Genomic DNA, 16473 nt, shown 5'->3' with positions numbered 1-16473 from the left:
GGGAACTTTAAACCAATATCTTCATATTGTGTGTCAAAGTGTTGTTTGTTATTACTGTTCAGCTATTTTTCTCAGTTATGTGGTTGCTTTGCAAGTATTAGTACTCTGGTTTATGCACTAAAACATTTGGTATCATCTGGTGTGTTGACTTTGTTGGTATTTTTCTCCCATTTATCTGATGAACGCAAAAATGTGTAAACCTTGCTATGCTATATGTGTGGCTGTATTCCTTTTATCTTTGCATTATCTGTACTGTGATTTCTTTGCAATTGCCTAACCAGCCTGTTCAAGTAGGCTACTTAACACTGTCAAGTAGCCCAAAACAATATTTCGGTATTGTTTTGGGATGCTTTTCACGATGACCTATGACCAAACCGGTAACATACAAGGGCTTGCCAATTATAAAAGCACATGCGCAAGCCTTTCTCCCGAAGCTGAATAGATGAGCGGAATACTGATCCTGAGGACTAGTCATGGCATTAATAACCACAAGTTGGAAACTAATGTTTCTTTCTTCTTTATTTTAGTTATATCTGTTGGCACTCTGCTTTGTATTCCTAACATGAGAATCCGAGTAGTATTTTTTATTTTCTCCCGAACCTGATTTGTCTATAAATATCTGTTCTTTATAATAAGATATTGCGCACGAGGGTGGGACGTGGAATCATCGAGGATGGGCTAAATTGCTTATGAAGTTTATTTAAGTCTTGTAAAAATCTTGAAAATATTTTTCAAAAACAAAAAAAATCTTGAAAATATATAACAAAGCTAATGATTCAATTCATACTGCCTTTTACGCTTTTAAGTCAAAGTGGGTCAACCATAATAACATTGGAAGAGTTGTCTATCGATTAATTTAACGACTTCTCCCACTATATTTAGAAAATTCAGTGTAGTACGTTTGAAGTGTAAAGAAAAACTAACTTATTCAGGTATATGTAGATTTATCATATTTCAAAATTTAATCAAGGGATGTGCTAGTATATGCTCCATATCGCAGGAAACTGGTACTGATAAAATAATAGAATCTACAAGTTGATATTTCTTCACAATGGTAAGGTAAAATAGTCGATTCTTCAAGATCTAAAATTACATTAGTATATTGTTCTGGTATAACATGTTTAGTTCGCCTTTTGCAATTTAGCGGCGGAAAATTGGTATTTTTTTAAAATTATAGTTAATTATTTATTTATGTTACTTCATGGTTTCACAATTTGCCATTTTTTGTGTACTTCATGGTATTGTTTGAAATTTTCAACATAATGTTTTTATAGATTCTATTTATTTTTGTGGTATATCTGAGAGCCAAAAAATGAGTAGAAGCGTGTGGGGCTCGTATTAGTTTAGAAATAAATAAGCACACGCACAGACAAGTCCATGTGTGCGACGTGGCGACAGCATAACATATTCCAATTTCCAAAGTTTCCCAACACATGCGAAGCTTCTTCGCGTCACGCTCTCTGCCTTCATACTCTTTTGCAGGAACCTCTCAAATTATATTTAATACCCCAATGATTAAGTGTTGATTCTTAAGAATGCAAAAGATTAACAAGTCTTTCAGTTCATAGAAAATTCTACAAAAATAAAAGCAACAATCCTATTTCAAGTATACAGCTTACCAAGATGGACTATGATTAAGCTTCGCTAGAAAGTTTAATATGTACGGTATTAATCGTAGGCCCCAGATTTTAGTTCAAACACTTACGATTAAAAATCGTATAAAAACACCCAAATTCTTTCATATATAAGAGCGTGAATTACAAGACAAATAGAGATGATGAAAAAAAACCTTCATACAACTATACAAAGCGAGAATTATAAGAAAATTGATGAAAAAAGTTCCTTTACTTAGATACTTGGAAAATACATTGTTTACCAAATTTTTTTTTTCAAGTTTATGGTTTTTGATGCACTTTATTTGCCTATTTTTGTTTTTTTGGAGAAATTATTTGCCTATATTAGTCCTTTTAACTTTTGAGTGGAGAGCATATAGCCTCTTGGTGGAGGCTGCCTCCATCGTTGATTCGTTGCGTTGTCGTTCTTTGACTTTACAAATCTTTAACTTAACTCTGAGATAAAAAAAAAAATAACTTAACTCTGAGATAAGTTCATCTATTTTCCGTGAACCACATGTGTCAAAAGGAAATAGCTTCATGGATCTTTTATCAGTGAATAGTTATGAAAACCTCAAAATTTTCTTTTGCTATATTTTAAATTTAAAAAGTTAACGCGTGATTTACAATTTGTAGTGAGAAACTAGGTAGCACAGAAGCCTACTATTTGACACTGGATGTTTTTTAAGATTTCTTGACAATTTTAATAAAATAGGAAATATTACACATTTTTTTAACGCTGATTTATTATGATATTACAATTACAATTATTAAGAACATTACATATACGATTCGACAACTGACAATACTCATAGTTGCCTAATAAATCGCACTCTCTCTGGGACTTGAAATCTGGATTTGAGAAAATCTGCAATAAATTGCATAGTCTGAGAATCAAACCCCAAACTTGGGTGTAGAAAACTTTAGACCTTAATCATTATGCTAAGATGCTTCCACAGAAATATTACACATTTATTAATTTGTTAATGAGCAAGTCCAATTATGTTTCCATCTAATTTTTTCTTTCTCAAAATAAAGTTGTTTTTGCTTAGATAACAAAAAACCTGTGAATGAACAGATTTATTTTCACGGTAACAGAAAAAAGAGTGCAAATAATAACTCAAACTTTAGTTTCCTTTTCTGAATAGATGATACAAGTTTTCTTCTTCCTCTTTCACTAGCCTGTAACCACTTTCTATTTTTAATTTACATCCATCAGCTACCAAACACAATACTACTAACAAAAAAGTATTAACAAAGAAAATAACCTTTCATGTTACCCTGTCAAGCGAGAGGAAAAAGAACTATGTCCTAAGATGATTGAGCAAGAAGTTCAGAAACGTCTTCACTAGATTCCGACCAAAGCTTTTGACTAAAGTCCGTTTGAAGCTCATCAGGTACAAACTGGGTACGACAAAGCGGACACGTCATCTGACTATAATCCATAATCCAACGGTCCAAGCATTCTTTATGGAAAATATGCCTGCAATTCGTCAGCCGTCGGATCTCATCGTCGTTCTCGAAGTCGTAGAGACACACTGCACAACATTCGGATTCGGGTCGGTTTAGATCCGAGAATCTGACAACGGGCAAGATCTGTCCAGCTAGCAGCGCTGCTGAAAACAAGTGAGAGTCATGGTGGCTTGAGGTGGTGGAGTTTGGTGGTGGGTCGGGCCATGAAGATGTAACCGGTTCGGGTTCCAAGAAATCGGGTAAACCAATGAACCAGAAAAGTGTGGAGATTAGTTTTCGTATCAAACCTAAGAAAGAGAGTACATGAATGAAGATTTTTGGGAGTAGGAGCTCGGAATAGCCCACCGGAAAACCCATTGCTTCGCCGTTAGAGAGAAAACTGTAAAGAGAGAGAAATAGAGAGAGAGACTTTTGGATTGTGATGAAAAGATGGAGAGGGTGGGATGTATATATAGTTGGCGTGTGTATGTGTATATTAATATTGTATATGTGATTTGGTAATTAATTATTGCTCCGTTAATTTAATGGAGTACTCAATAATGTGAAAATTTTCGTAGGATAATCTTTTATTTAGTTTCTTTTCAATAAAAAAGTTCCAAAAAAAAGAAAATGATATTTTTATGAAAGAGTAACTATATATTTATATTTTTAGATTAATTAATTTAAACTGACTGTTTAGGGGTAAAGGATGAGGAGGTTTTGGAGGTGTTTTTGTAAAAAAATATTAAAAATAGTTTTTAAAAGTATTTTTTAAAAGTATTTTCGAATTTATAAAAAAAATGAATTTGTTTCGAAAAGTTATTAAAAAGTTCAAATTTGAAAACACATAATTCAAATTTATAAAAACATTCTTTACTTTTTTATTTTTTTTAATTTTATTATTATTTATTTATATTTATATATCTATAAATCAAGAGGTAGAAATGTATTTAGTTCTTTAATAAAACTTATTCTGGTCATTTCTTCTTTTCTTTTTCTTTTTTTTTTGTTTAGATGTCATTTTCTTCTTTAGGAACTTTTTTATTGACAAAAAACTTTAAAAATCGTTATTTGAAATGCTTTAATTTGTTTCTGTTTGCGTGGTTTTCTTTGGTATTTAATTATTTTGCTTGATGAGGATATAGCTACGAATGTGGTAATGATCTTTCTTTAGGTTATAGTATATGCATAGACTATTGATTGTTTTTGTTCATACTCCCTATAAAGATAATAGAAATCAAGAAATATAAAGTATTAATGTAAATCCAGAAATACATCAAATAATTAAGGTAAAGACAGATCGTTATTCGTTAGGTTCATTTCATTCTCAGTTTGTCGACACCTATATTGCATTATACATGCTATGTACATGCATTTATATTTATACTTTAGAGATTGTTTTTGGTTACCGTGAAATTAGGATCTTTAAAATAATTTTTTAAAAAAAAAATTTACCTTCAAAGTAGGATATTTTCACATCAATGTAGATTACAAAAAAAAAATAAAGAATGAAAATTAGATTCTACTCTACAAAATCAATGAAAGGACATCAATTCACTGTACTAGAAAATCTTAATTAATCGTCACATTTTGGCATGGACAAGGCGAAAATATATTTATCATACCAAGTGTATTTGATATCACAATGATGAATACACACATTGAGTTCAGTCCAAAACAATGTTTGAATCTTCACATGACTAGTAGAGATCATCAGTCTACATATACGTCATTTGCTATTATGATTCTTCATCTATTGACTTTTGATATGTATTTTTATGACCTAAGGTGAACTACGTAGAAAAGCCTTTGCAGTTCTTTAAGTTTGATTTTGATTCGTACTTCTAGAATACAATATTAATTTACGTAACCAAAATATTTGAAGATCTATTTCTAGAGAGGGGGAGTCATATGGGTATCTGACTCAAATGTATGAAAGAGCTAAAGCAGCTCTGACCCACCTCACACCCTCCCCATCTTCTCCTCCAACATTTCACATTCCGCCATTCAACACTTTTTGCAACTATATACTGTATACACTCACACACAGACCTTATATATATATATAAGGTTGTTTATTCATCTATGTAACTTGAACAATATTTCAATGAATTAAAAAATTCCCAATTTAATTGGATTTATATGTTTGATAAAGTAGATGCTTTGTCATACTTTGGAAAAATTGAATCCACCACATGTAGAAGGCGTGAGAGGACAAAAATCACCAGGCTATTTGTCTCCCACGTACGTTTATGTACAGCAAGTTTACCACACACTCATGTTTATATTACATAGGAACAAGGGCTTACAGAATAATTAAAAAGCGTCACTGTTAGTAAGATTATATTAACTGATAAGCCAGATAAATCCAGCCAAGATTAATCCTTTTTGTCTGGACAATTAATTTAACAACCAAAATTCGGTTAAGAAAAACACGGAAAATCAATTATTTTTTCTTTCAAATTACTTAGGAACTGCAGTGTTCAAAATTTATAGTTTATACCCTGGCAATTTACATTCACACATAAGGGTTTAGGTAAGGTGTCAACAAAGTTTTAATGATCGTTGATGACTGATGTGTCATGTGTGTACGTAGAATTTTGATCCATTTTTAGCATACTATTATTTTTTTGTTAACATATTTTCTTCAGTCTACATGCAAATATCAAAACTCTAAAATGAGGAAAAGTAAATAATTTAGAAACTTCAAATATGTTAGAAACTTCCGGTCCTCTCGTAACAGACGAGTTAGTAACTGTGATATATATACTCTATGGATTGGATTATGACAGCCCTTAGTTTCTCTAGTTTCTCTCGGTTATTTTGTAAGTTCATATATTCATACTTATCAATCTAAAACCGTCAATATTTGCATTGGTCATCTGGCTTGAACCAATACTGGAGTCACTTTGTAAAATGTTAATATCATATGCACTGTTGTACTATGTACATGTAAAGAGTTTGTTGTATATATTGTATTTTATGTACGGATATTACTATAGTCATGACAGCATGCTTTGCAGGATTTAAATTATTATAAGAAAGGGAACAGTAAAAAGTACTTGAGGAATTTTGCTTTAAGTTTTAAAAGTAGAGTTAAACATATTTAACTTGAACCTTGTCTGCTAATTCAACGGAAAACTACAAAGTTTATTCCAGTTTTGCATGTCAGAGACTGTCGTTTTGTCAGCAAGCGACCAACTAATCACACTAATTGTTTTAAGCAACCAGCTAAACTATAATTAAAGTATCCAAATATATATACTTGTCTTTGTTTATATTCAATAATCAATTCAATATATACAACCAATTTCATAGTTATCCAGATTAACACTCACTTGACTCTTAGATCATTATTGTTTGTCTATTTTCTCAGATATATTTTGGTTTAGTTTATTCTTTTTTTTTGGTTGAAGAAACTGAAATGGTGAGAAGTGAGGCTTGATCCAAGGTCTGGTGGGAGAGTTTTTTTACTGGGGAAACACCAACTGATCTAATGAATTTTTTTTTTGGTTCAGTATATTCATGTGAATATTCCTAATTTTTGTCCTTGTTATATTTTTAAGAAACTTTTGAGCTATTCCGATAATGAAATTAATCCGAAAATGAAATTATTTTATAACTATTGTAATTATTTTCTCAGATGAACAAGTCACACTATGTCAATGATTGGTCATGTAGACTGACTTGGACCAAGTGGCTTTTCTTTTCTGAATGCATTTATTTTTCTCTTTTAATTTCTTTGAATGAATTTAAGAGCATCTTCAAGAACAACTTTATATTTGAAGTTTGCTGAATTTTATATTTGAGGTTTGATGGTATTTTTATTCACTAGTAAACTCTAATTTTTATTTATTTTATATTTGTACATCATAGTCTTTACTTTAGACAAAAATCAAATAAAAACATAAAACTTTATAAGAACTAAAATCATAGAATAAAACTATTCTAAGTAATATTTATTAATAAATATTACATTCTACTAAAGATTACACATAAATAAAAGATTTTAAAATACATGACTATTCATTATTATTGTTATTATTTTCACAATGTTCCCACATATGATCAATCAGTTGACATTTTAGTTTTATCAAATGAACAATTCCTTGATTTCTTAAAATAAAGTGCATCAGCTAGGGGAAAATTATGATATAACTCAATTATGTATGCTAAACAAGTAAAGAAACTAAACTGTAAAGAAATGCATGAGGATAGTAAAATGTTATTAACAAACAAAGAATCTATCGATGATCATACTACTTGTGAGTTTATCGATCTGAACAAGAAACATTCACAAAGGGAAGAACTCAAGCGTAATAACAACCTCCAAATGAACAAAAATTTTATGGAATTTTTTTTGGTGATACTAGAGGTAGAGTGATAATTTATCAACACAACAACAAGCAATTCAAGCTCTTTAAAAAAATACCAGAAACAACAATCTAGAAAATGAGTTCGAAACTTGAACAAGACAACATCATCAAACAATTAGTATTGTCATGTTTTAAACAACTTCGAAATAATAAAATGAACAAAAAGATGCGTTAGTGTGCTCGTGTTCCTTGAGAACAAATGGACTTTGAGAAAATTCAAATACAATTGTAGCAAACTGGTCGTGAAATGTATTGTTAGGCTTATTAGGTACCAATTCAATCGTATCTGTGATCTTTTATCCTTGCTTTGACACAATTAGAAACCATTTTCACCAATCGTTGTGATTCATAATCTTCTTTACCCAATCGATCCTCCTTCTTTCTCAGCCAAATGAGACAAGCTCAACCATTAGTTCAATATCGATATTTCCTATAAACACACAGAAACACGTTGCAGTCACACACAGTAAACTCTACCCAAATATTTTCTTAGAGAGGACATCAAAGGTTCTCAATCTCAAGTACGGTTTTGAAGCTAATATATTTATTAACAATGCTTTGCTTAATATGGATAACATCAAAACAGTGGTTATATACGAGAAAGAATGTAAAATTAAGCTAAGCTCTTGGTTGACCCTTTGGGTAGAAATATTCAACTTTATGCAAAGTGTTATCAGAGTATCTGCGCCTTGACCAACCCTAAACACCCCGACTCTACTAATACCATCTAGAGTAGAGTAACTAAGGATTATCTTATTATGTAGTAAATGTTAATACTACCTTTGACCTCCTCTGGCTCATATTTTTGCAGCCTTAGAATGCTGATTTTCCAGAACTCAATACGATCTCAACCAGCTGAATGTTGCCGCTCAGTAAAGATGCCTTGCGAGATGGCAAAAAAGAGAAGCCATCCACAAGTTTAACGCACTTCAGACCCCATTTCACCATGAGGAATTCGATTAGATGATGCCCGCTGCAGTATAAAAATCCATACACAAAAATCACCATCCTAATCTTTTGCAGATATGTTATATGACAAGGATGAATGAATTGTGTACCTCCTGTTATGATACGTGGTGATAAAAACTGCATCTGGAGAATTTTGAAGCAGGAAAGAGACGGTGGCAAAGAGATCATCGAACGCTATATACAAAACAAAGGTTCGCGATTCACATTTCAGCTCATGGTAACAAGTAATCTGGGAGAAGTAACGACTCCACAAGGGAAAATTAGAAGGCCAAAACAAAAAGGAAACAGATGAACTAACCACTTGAATCATATAGAACATCTGCTCCAAGTATAATGTTAGGCCGCAGATCAAATATGGTTGCATCCCACACTCCCCAAGTGAGACCCATTACCTGCCAATAGACCACCATAAGGTATGTTTAAATGAATGGAGAAAACACCATGAGACAAATATCTTGGAGATACAAACAAACATATACGCTACGCTCCTAAGCGTTATATATATGCGATTAACGATTATTGTTAATCCAGCGGGCGTTGAAGTTGAAGAAAGTGAAAAGTAGTAAACGTTACATTACAGTTGAGATTGTTAAGCTCACAAACTCTTGTCATATTCTCCAAAACCTGCAAATGTATCATGTATGGTGAAAGATGAGTAATAAACTCCTAGTCTCTGAACCAAATGAGAAAACAAAGCTTATCAATACATTTTCACACCTCTGTTTTGCTTGAGTCATCGGTAAGGGTGACATTAGCTCCAACCTTAGCAGCTACTAAACCGGGTAAAGAAGTGCCAGCTCCTAGCTACAAATTACATCAAACACATAAATGTCTTAAGAAAAGAAGTATATAAAAGTCAAAAAAAGACATTCATTAGCTCAAACACAGAACACAATGATGACATAATCCCACTTCTTTAATGAAGAAAAGCTAAAAAAAACAAAACATTCACTCAAATCTTTGTTCTCGATTTCAATTGAGAAAGCAGGAGTGGTTTGTTTACCTCGAGAACTGAAGAGCCACGAAATCGAGATCGCTCTTGCCAGACGTACTCGGCGAGGATGACGCTACAAGGCCAAACGAACAAACCATACTCTTCCTTCATATTCTACACACACAAAAAATGTCACAAGCCAACGATGCAAAACGAAAACCATCAGAAGAAGAAGGATAGCTTCATACCTCGATAACAGATACAGAGATGGAAGTTTCGGAATCTCCTCCATCATCGCCATAGAAATCATGCTGAGAGATGGTGGTAGTAGTCATTGTATATTCTTGAGATTTTGAAGTTAGGTTTTTTTTTTAATTTAAGTTGAGTATAAGGGAGGAACGGAGAAACGTCCCACATCGGTAAGAAGTGAAGTTGAGGACACTATTGTTTGGGTATAAAAAGGCTTTGGGTGGGTTAGAGTAAAAACATGATCCTTCAGGCAAGTGAAAGGGGATATGATGAGTGGTAAATATTCTCGCTTTATGAGAGAAGAGCGTTTCGCTCCGCCTGTTACGACAATTGAGCGCTCTCCTTTGTCTTACCATCTGATCCCTCTCCTCATTGGTCACTTTTTTTTTTTCATAAAACAAATTTTGTTTATTAACTATAATAATAGTTATTGTTTTCTTTGAAAATACATTAATATTTTTCAAATATACTTATTAGATAATTACAGTTTATATTCGTTTTAGTAAAAAAATATTGGAACTCTTATTATTTTTAGTGTCTTTTTACTTGAACAACCTCTATTTGTCTTACCATCTTAGATTCAAAGCTCCCACGCTCAATAATGTCGAAGTCGTGGGACTGCTGCTGAATTCGAACACTTTCTCTCTTCTCACTTCAGATGGGTCAAAATCTAGCAAGCCAGAGCCAAAATGTAAACAAATGTTCTGTTCGACATCTGATTTGATGAAGATGAGATAAAAGGAATAAGTAGATCATTAGAAAACGTTGGACGAAAACTATCTAGTTATCAAAACCGAACGTGCACATCAAAGACTTAAGTCAAAATCTTTCTGGAGCAACCTCAACTTCTTTGGAATTTTGTTGCAAGATCAGCATTAGAAACCAGAAGGTAGGCTAAGACATAGCAACAAGCATGAATGAAGAATAATGAAACGCAACAGAAAAGAGTAGTTTTGTCTTAAAAAAAAGGAGAAGGACCATAACAAACGGTTTGAACAAAAAAAAAGACCATAACAAACGGAAAGTGCTCTTATTATGCTGCATCAACAAAGAAAACACAAACAATAATAAAACTCTAAAAACTCTAAAAACTCAAACCAGAACCTTGAAGTTTTTCTTTGATGATCATGTCTATCTTTCTCCATTTCAGACGTAAGATAATTTTTCGAGTCACCGACTTCTCCTTTACGGAAAAAAAACTTGTGCTCCACATTGTTTATTGTCCCTGTTTTGTTAGCCTCCAAACTGCTCAGATTACGCAGAGAGCAGAGGTCCAAGATCCCGTCCACAGATCCACTATCTTCTTCTTGCTTAGTAAAAGGACATCCCAAGAAGTCCGCAAGTCTCTTGATCTGATCACGAGGCTCGGCTTTCATCTCCTCATACCTCATGAAAAGGACATGCTTTGGGTCTTCCAAGCTTCCTCTCCAGTAACTCAAGAGATGATCCCAAAAAGGTCCAAAATAGTTGGTTCCATCGCAGAACTCGTTAAACATAGACTCGAGAACTCTTCTGGTTGGTTCGATTTTATATATAGCACAGCTGTAAAACCAACACGAGATCAACGTGTCCTTCACGTTCCTGCACACGTACACAATCTTGCAAGGAGAGTGCTTGAGTGCTTCGTGGATCGTGTGCAGTGGCATGTGAGTCGAGAACAGCCTCGGAGGTGCTGAGAACTTGGCTAGGTTAGGACTTGAGCTTTCGTGGTACACATCGATCTCCAAGAATGGTATAATGCCATGAGGATTATGATATAGGAGAGGATGATCAGAAGAGTGGTTCTTTGATCTCTCAAGCAGAGCGACTGTGAGGGCCTTGAGCCAAGTAGTGCCTGATTTGGGGTACGAAGCAATGATTACATCAGTGTCTTGCGGTTGAAAACCTCTCTGGAAATTGAGACACCTTGGAGGGTGTTGTAATAATACCAACATCCTTGATATTTACAAATCTTATGCCCTTGGTAATCTGTGTGTGAAGGAAGCGAAGAGATCACCTTCCTGGTTTCTTCACTTATCTTGTCGTCTCTAAGGTTCGACGGAAGCTCCTTCGGATCCATTTGTGTTTCTTGGTTCTTGACTTCTTGTTACTCGTTACAAAAGGATATGTTTAAGTTTCAAACGAAGTTGTAATAGATATAAGAGAAGAAATTAAGCCAGAAAACAGATATTGCTGGTAATAAAGACGAAACCTAATTTATTATTTTATCTTGAAATCGGTGGTGGTGGTCTAGTGGCGCTTGAGAGAATTAAAAAATCCAATACAGTGAATTCGATTCAAACCCCACCGGCCACATGGATATGGGTTATTGCTTTCGACTCCTTTGAATGTCCAGGAAAGAATTTATCCGTGGACTGTACATCCATCCGGAGGTTAGGTCTGTGTCTTTAATAAACTCGGATTTAATTTTTTTTAAAAAAAGAAAAAAACTAATTTATTTCGCTGGTGATACGAAAAACCTTAAGGGCTTAGATTCATGTTAAGAAAATATTTAACATATTGAATTTCATTTTCTATTAAAAGAAACGAAATATTTAAATATGAATGGGTTAAAGTTTGGTGCATAATATTTAAAATAAGTGGAACAAACATTACATATATATGTATACTATTTTTAATACAATTACTTATTTTGCATTCATTTATATATTATGAAATAATAAAAAGGTGATGATTGTTTGAATAATTTTTGGATTTTGGATTTTGGTTTTTTGATTTTTGGCTTTTTGCTTTTTGATTTTAGAATTTGGTTTTTAAATTTTAGTCTTGATTTTTTTTTTGTAGATTTTACTTTTTCAAAAACTTGAATGGTAAACTTAGATTTTGGTTTTTGTTTTTCCAGACTAAAATAAGTTATTAAAATAATATATTTCTTTTAAAACAATAATATACAAATTATTATTATTGTCATCCTTATAAATATATTAAAATTAAATTAAATATATTATATAAATAAATAATAGATATAATTTATAATAAATATAATTATAATTATATCTCCAGGAAAATATATAGATAGTTAAGATTTTAAAATGGAAGAAATATCAATAACGGAATTTTAAAAGTATATTTTATTCTAAAAACTATTTTAGGAAAAAAATATAATTGTATTTTAAATTGTAAAGATACATAAAATTTTGCAATTCAAATATTTTAACACAGAAAATAAATAACTATATTTAAAATAAAAACAAGAATATTATAAATGTATAGTAATTAAAACTAACAAAAATTAACTTAAATTCTATAGTATAGGATATTAATTAATTAACTATAAAATTAATCTATCTAAACATAACTCCAATAACTTAATTCGTAGGGATGATTAATTTTTGTTCTATTCATATTTTTGTAGAATAAATGTAACTCTTTCAACAAAAATAAATGTATATTTATATAGTAGATGTATTTCTGAATGTTTCTTTTTGCAAAATAAAAAGTTAAAAATAAAGTATATTTTAAATAACTAATTTTATTTTTAAAAATTTTCAATTTTTACTATATATTGCTTTCATATTATATATGTTAAGCAAATGATTCTTACTAAACTTTATATTTAATTATATATTTAATGCATGAATTTAGTAAAAAAATATTTACTAAAAAAAGTGACAAATATTGAAAACCAACGTAACTTTTTTTTAGAAACCACAAAACTTTTTTTTTGGTTTTTGTCTGAAAAAACAGTTATTGAAAAAAACTATTTTTTTTACATTTTAGAGAATCCATTTTTTTAAAATCTTGATTGAAAAGAATAGTTTTTGGAAAAAAACAACCAAAAACTATTTAAAAACCACAAATAATCATCCTCTAAATAATTAAGAAACCTGTAACTATTACGTATATAATTAAATTGGAATGTGCACATAAATCAAATTAAACAATTTTATTTACTACTATTTTATGGTAAAATAATTAAAATATTTCTTTATTTGATATGGTATATAATTATATTTTATATAATATTAACAAGGAGATATATTATATTAAAAAAAATTGATTTGTTACATTTAATTCTTACTCATATGATTTATAACCATTTGTATATTGTTATAAAATAATAAACCATTGATCACAAAAATATTCAATAAACATTGATCACAAAATATTCAATGTAGAACTTTTATAATTTTAATATATTATAATCTAAAAATTTAATAAAAATTTAAATTTAAAATATTAATTTCTTAATACTTGTTCAATGAAAATTTGAAACTAAAAATTATGTATTTTATATGGTTTTCTTATCATAATGTATTTTATATGGTATATAGATTAATTTAAACAATTTACAAAAAATATATTTTAATTAAGAAATATCTATTAAATGAAACTTCATATTTATATTGTTTTATAATCATTTATCTTATTATAAAAAAATATGATCACAAATCTTAATGTGGAATTTTACAGTTTTAGTAATTTGTAATCTTTTTAAAAATTTGATAACATATACCAAAAAATTAAAATTTTGTTATATAATTATTGTAATTGTTTAATTTATTTTGACTATTATATTTTAGCGAGTACCATGAAGTCGAACAAATAGTTATTAAACACCATAAAAGTCGTGAATTCATTATAAATATATGGAAACTTGTAGGTTGAAACTTACTGTAAGAAGACTATTGAAGACCATAAAAGTCGTGAAATCATTATAAATATATGGAAACTTGTAGGTTGAAACTTACTGTAAGAAGACTATTGAAGTTGCTTACATCTTGCATATATAATATATGGAAACTTGTAGGTTGAAACTTACTGTAAGAAGACTATTGAAGACCATAAAAGTCGTGAAATCATTATAAATATATGGAAAAACTTGTAGGTTGAAACTTGCTGTAAGAATGAACTAGACCATGACCTTAGAGATGTCAAATGGGCGGGCTATAAATGGGCGGCCGTGTCCAAATTGATATGGTCTGAAATGAACATGCCCATTTTGACCCAGTAACTAAATTTTGTCCACATGGACGAGCCCAATTATAACATGGACAATATTGGGTTTAACCACTTGGACAATGGGCGGCCAAAAATCTAAATATCTAGGTTTAGCAAATTGGAAAAAACACAATATTTTTTTTTCCAACATTTTCCTTCCTGAAGCCTGAAAGTTTGATTTCTAACTGTTTATTTGTGATTTTTGTTATGGAAAACATAATTTTCCGCTAAAAATGAAAAACGTAATTTTCCGCTAAAATCGAAAAAACGTAATTTTTCGTTAAAACCGGAAAAACATAGTTGCCCACCAAAACCGGAAAAATGTAATTTCCTGCCAAGATCGAAAAATACAATTTTCCACCAAAACCGAAAAATGCAATTTCTGCCAAAACCGAAAAACCGAATTTCCTGTCAAAATCAAAAACGCAATTTCCCATCAATACCGAGAAACATAATTTCTCGCCAAAACTAAAAACGTAATTTTCTGCAAAAATTGAAAAACGCAATTTTCCGCCAAAACCGAAAAATACAATTTCTCGCAAAAACCGAAAATGCAATTTTTTGTCAAAACAGAAAAACACAATTTCCCGCAAAAATCGAAAAAATGAAAATTATATTGTTTACATTAAATGGGTGTATGGGTCCCATGGACAGCCCAACAAATCATGGTCTTATTTGGTTATGGTCTCATTTGGACATGGTTCTATTTGGGCTTCGACCAAAAATGTCCAACAAAAAAATGAAGCCCATTCGGACATGCCCAAACCCGCCCGGCCCGCCCAATTGACATCTCTACATGACCTGCCCGATTGGGCGGTGTTTATTTAATTTTTGATTTACACAAAATGATGTATTTGTTAATAGTTACTTGTGATACATTCAGAGGCGTATCTACTATAGGATTAGGGGTTCAATTGACATATGTTTAATTATGAAATAATTGGTTTTGCATAGGATGCCAAAAAGAATAAGCAGCTAAAATGGTATTAATGTATGTATTGACACACCTAAATCTGAGTTCACATATCTAAATTATACTTTTGTTATCTTATTTTTAAAATTTTACATATCATGATACATGTAAAAAAAATTGATGGGTCCGCCATTGGATACATTGAGTTCTTTTTGAATTAAAAAAAAACAATCAAATCTGTGAAAAATATTTTTTATTACATAGAAAGCTTAAAGTGAACAATGATAGATTATATATGAAATATATAAATCAATTTAGTTAATTTAAAATACATTGAAATAATTGACTTTGAGTCATATATAAATCAATTTAATCGACTCATTGTTATTACATTTTTTGTTAGGGCCATAGTGTTTTAGATCAAATTAAGTTGGTCTATTGGCTCATGACTCCCCTCTCTTATTCTAACCGACAGTTTTGTTTTGTAACCGTTCGGTGTTTAGAAAACAATTGTGAAGAATGAAAAAAATAAATATCTCGACTTTCGGTGTTCTCCCATGCCGATGACAATTTCAAAACTCATTAATCGAGGGTCTAATGTTTGATAGTATTTGTGAATCTGATGCTTTTTCTTTACGAATCAAGGTATGGAGTAATTAAATCTATTTTGAAATAATTGGTTTATTTTTCATTTTGTTTCAAAGTATATTGTTTGCATGTCTAGTTACACCTAGTTAATTAATAAATGTCCATAACATTTATAAAGCAAATCAATTGTTTCCTAAAAATAATGTAGTTAGCAAGAATATAGGCAATTGCCCCATTCTTAACTATTTACTTAATCTTATATTTAATATTGAGTACTCTGCAAGTTCAGTTAAACAGATTTTACTGGAAAGAAAACATAGATAATTTATTCATAAGATAATTTTTTAGATTTATTGAGACCTAACTCTATGTGAGGTGAATAAACATTGGTTTAGATGAAAAGGGAAATTCAATTTTATCTTGAAATTATTTTAATAG

The 16473-nt window shown here is 30.9% G+C and overlaps 3 protein-coding genes and 1 non-coding gene across 4 annotated transcripts; 1 reads left to right on the top strand and 3 right to left on the bottom strand.

Moving 5' to 3' along the window:
- Nucleotides 1–2726: 2726 nt before the first annotated feature.
- LOC108824137 (brassinosteroid-responsive RING protein 1) lies at nt 2727–3521 on the bottom strand. Its single transcript, XM_018597504.2, has one exon. It carries the CDS (start codon nt 3441–3443, stop codon nt 2925–2927), a length of 519 nt encoding a protein of 172 aa, XP_018453006.1. The 5' UTR covers nt 3444–3521; the 3' UTR covers nt 2727–2924.
- Nucleotides 3522–7494: 3973 nt separating this feature from the next.
- Nucleotides 7495–10382, bottom strand: LOC108827204 (uncharacterized). Its single transcript, XM_018600564.2, has 8 exons — nt 9593–10382; nt 9414–9518; nt 9128–9214; nt 8984–9034; nt 8709–8802; nt 8500–8584; nt 8222–8414; nt 7495–7871 (listed from the first exon to the last, which is right to left on the bottom strand). Exons 1-7 carry the CDS (start codon nt 9677–9679, stop codon nt 8255–8257), a joined length of 669 nt encoding a protein of 222 aa, XP_018456066.1. The 5' UTR covers nt 9680–10382; the 3' UTR covers nt 7495–7871; nt 8222–8254.
- LOC130500533 (small nucleolar RNA Z279/snoR105/snoR108) lies at nt 9855–9957 on the top strand. Its single transcript, XR_008939154.1, has one exon. It is a non-coding gene; the product is annotated as a small nucleolar RNA Z279/snoR105/snoR108 (small nucleolar RNA).
- A 148-nt stretch (nt 10383–10530) lies between the features above and the next one.
- Nucleotides 10531–11729, bottom strand: LOC108826001 (cytosolic sulfotransferase 5-like). Its single transcript, XM_018599363.2, is given in 3 exon segments — nt 10531–10729; nt 10731–11496; nt 11499–11729. Coding segments are annotated over 3 exon segments (972 nt in total). The 5' UTR covers nt 11653–11729; the 3' UTR covers nt 10531–10677.
- Nucleotides 11730–16473: the final 4744 nt, after the last annotated feature.

The sequence above is a fragment of the Raphanus sativus genome, chromosome 9, assembly GCF_000801105.2.
Source record: "Raphanus sativus cultivar WK10039 chromosome 9, ASM80110v3, whole genome shotgun sequence".
Taxonomy (NCBI): domain Eukaryota; kingdom Viridiplantae; phylum Streptophyta; class Magnoliopsida; order Brassicales; family Brassicaceae; genus Raphanus; species Raphanus sativus.
Note: the sequence above shows the minus strand (reverse complement) of the source record. Positions and strands in the feature narration are given on the sequence as shown.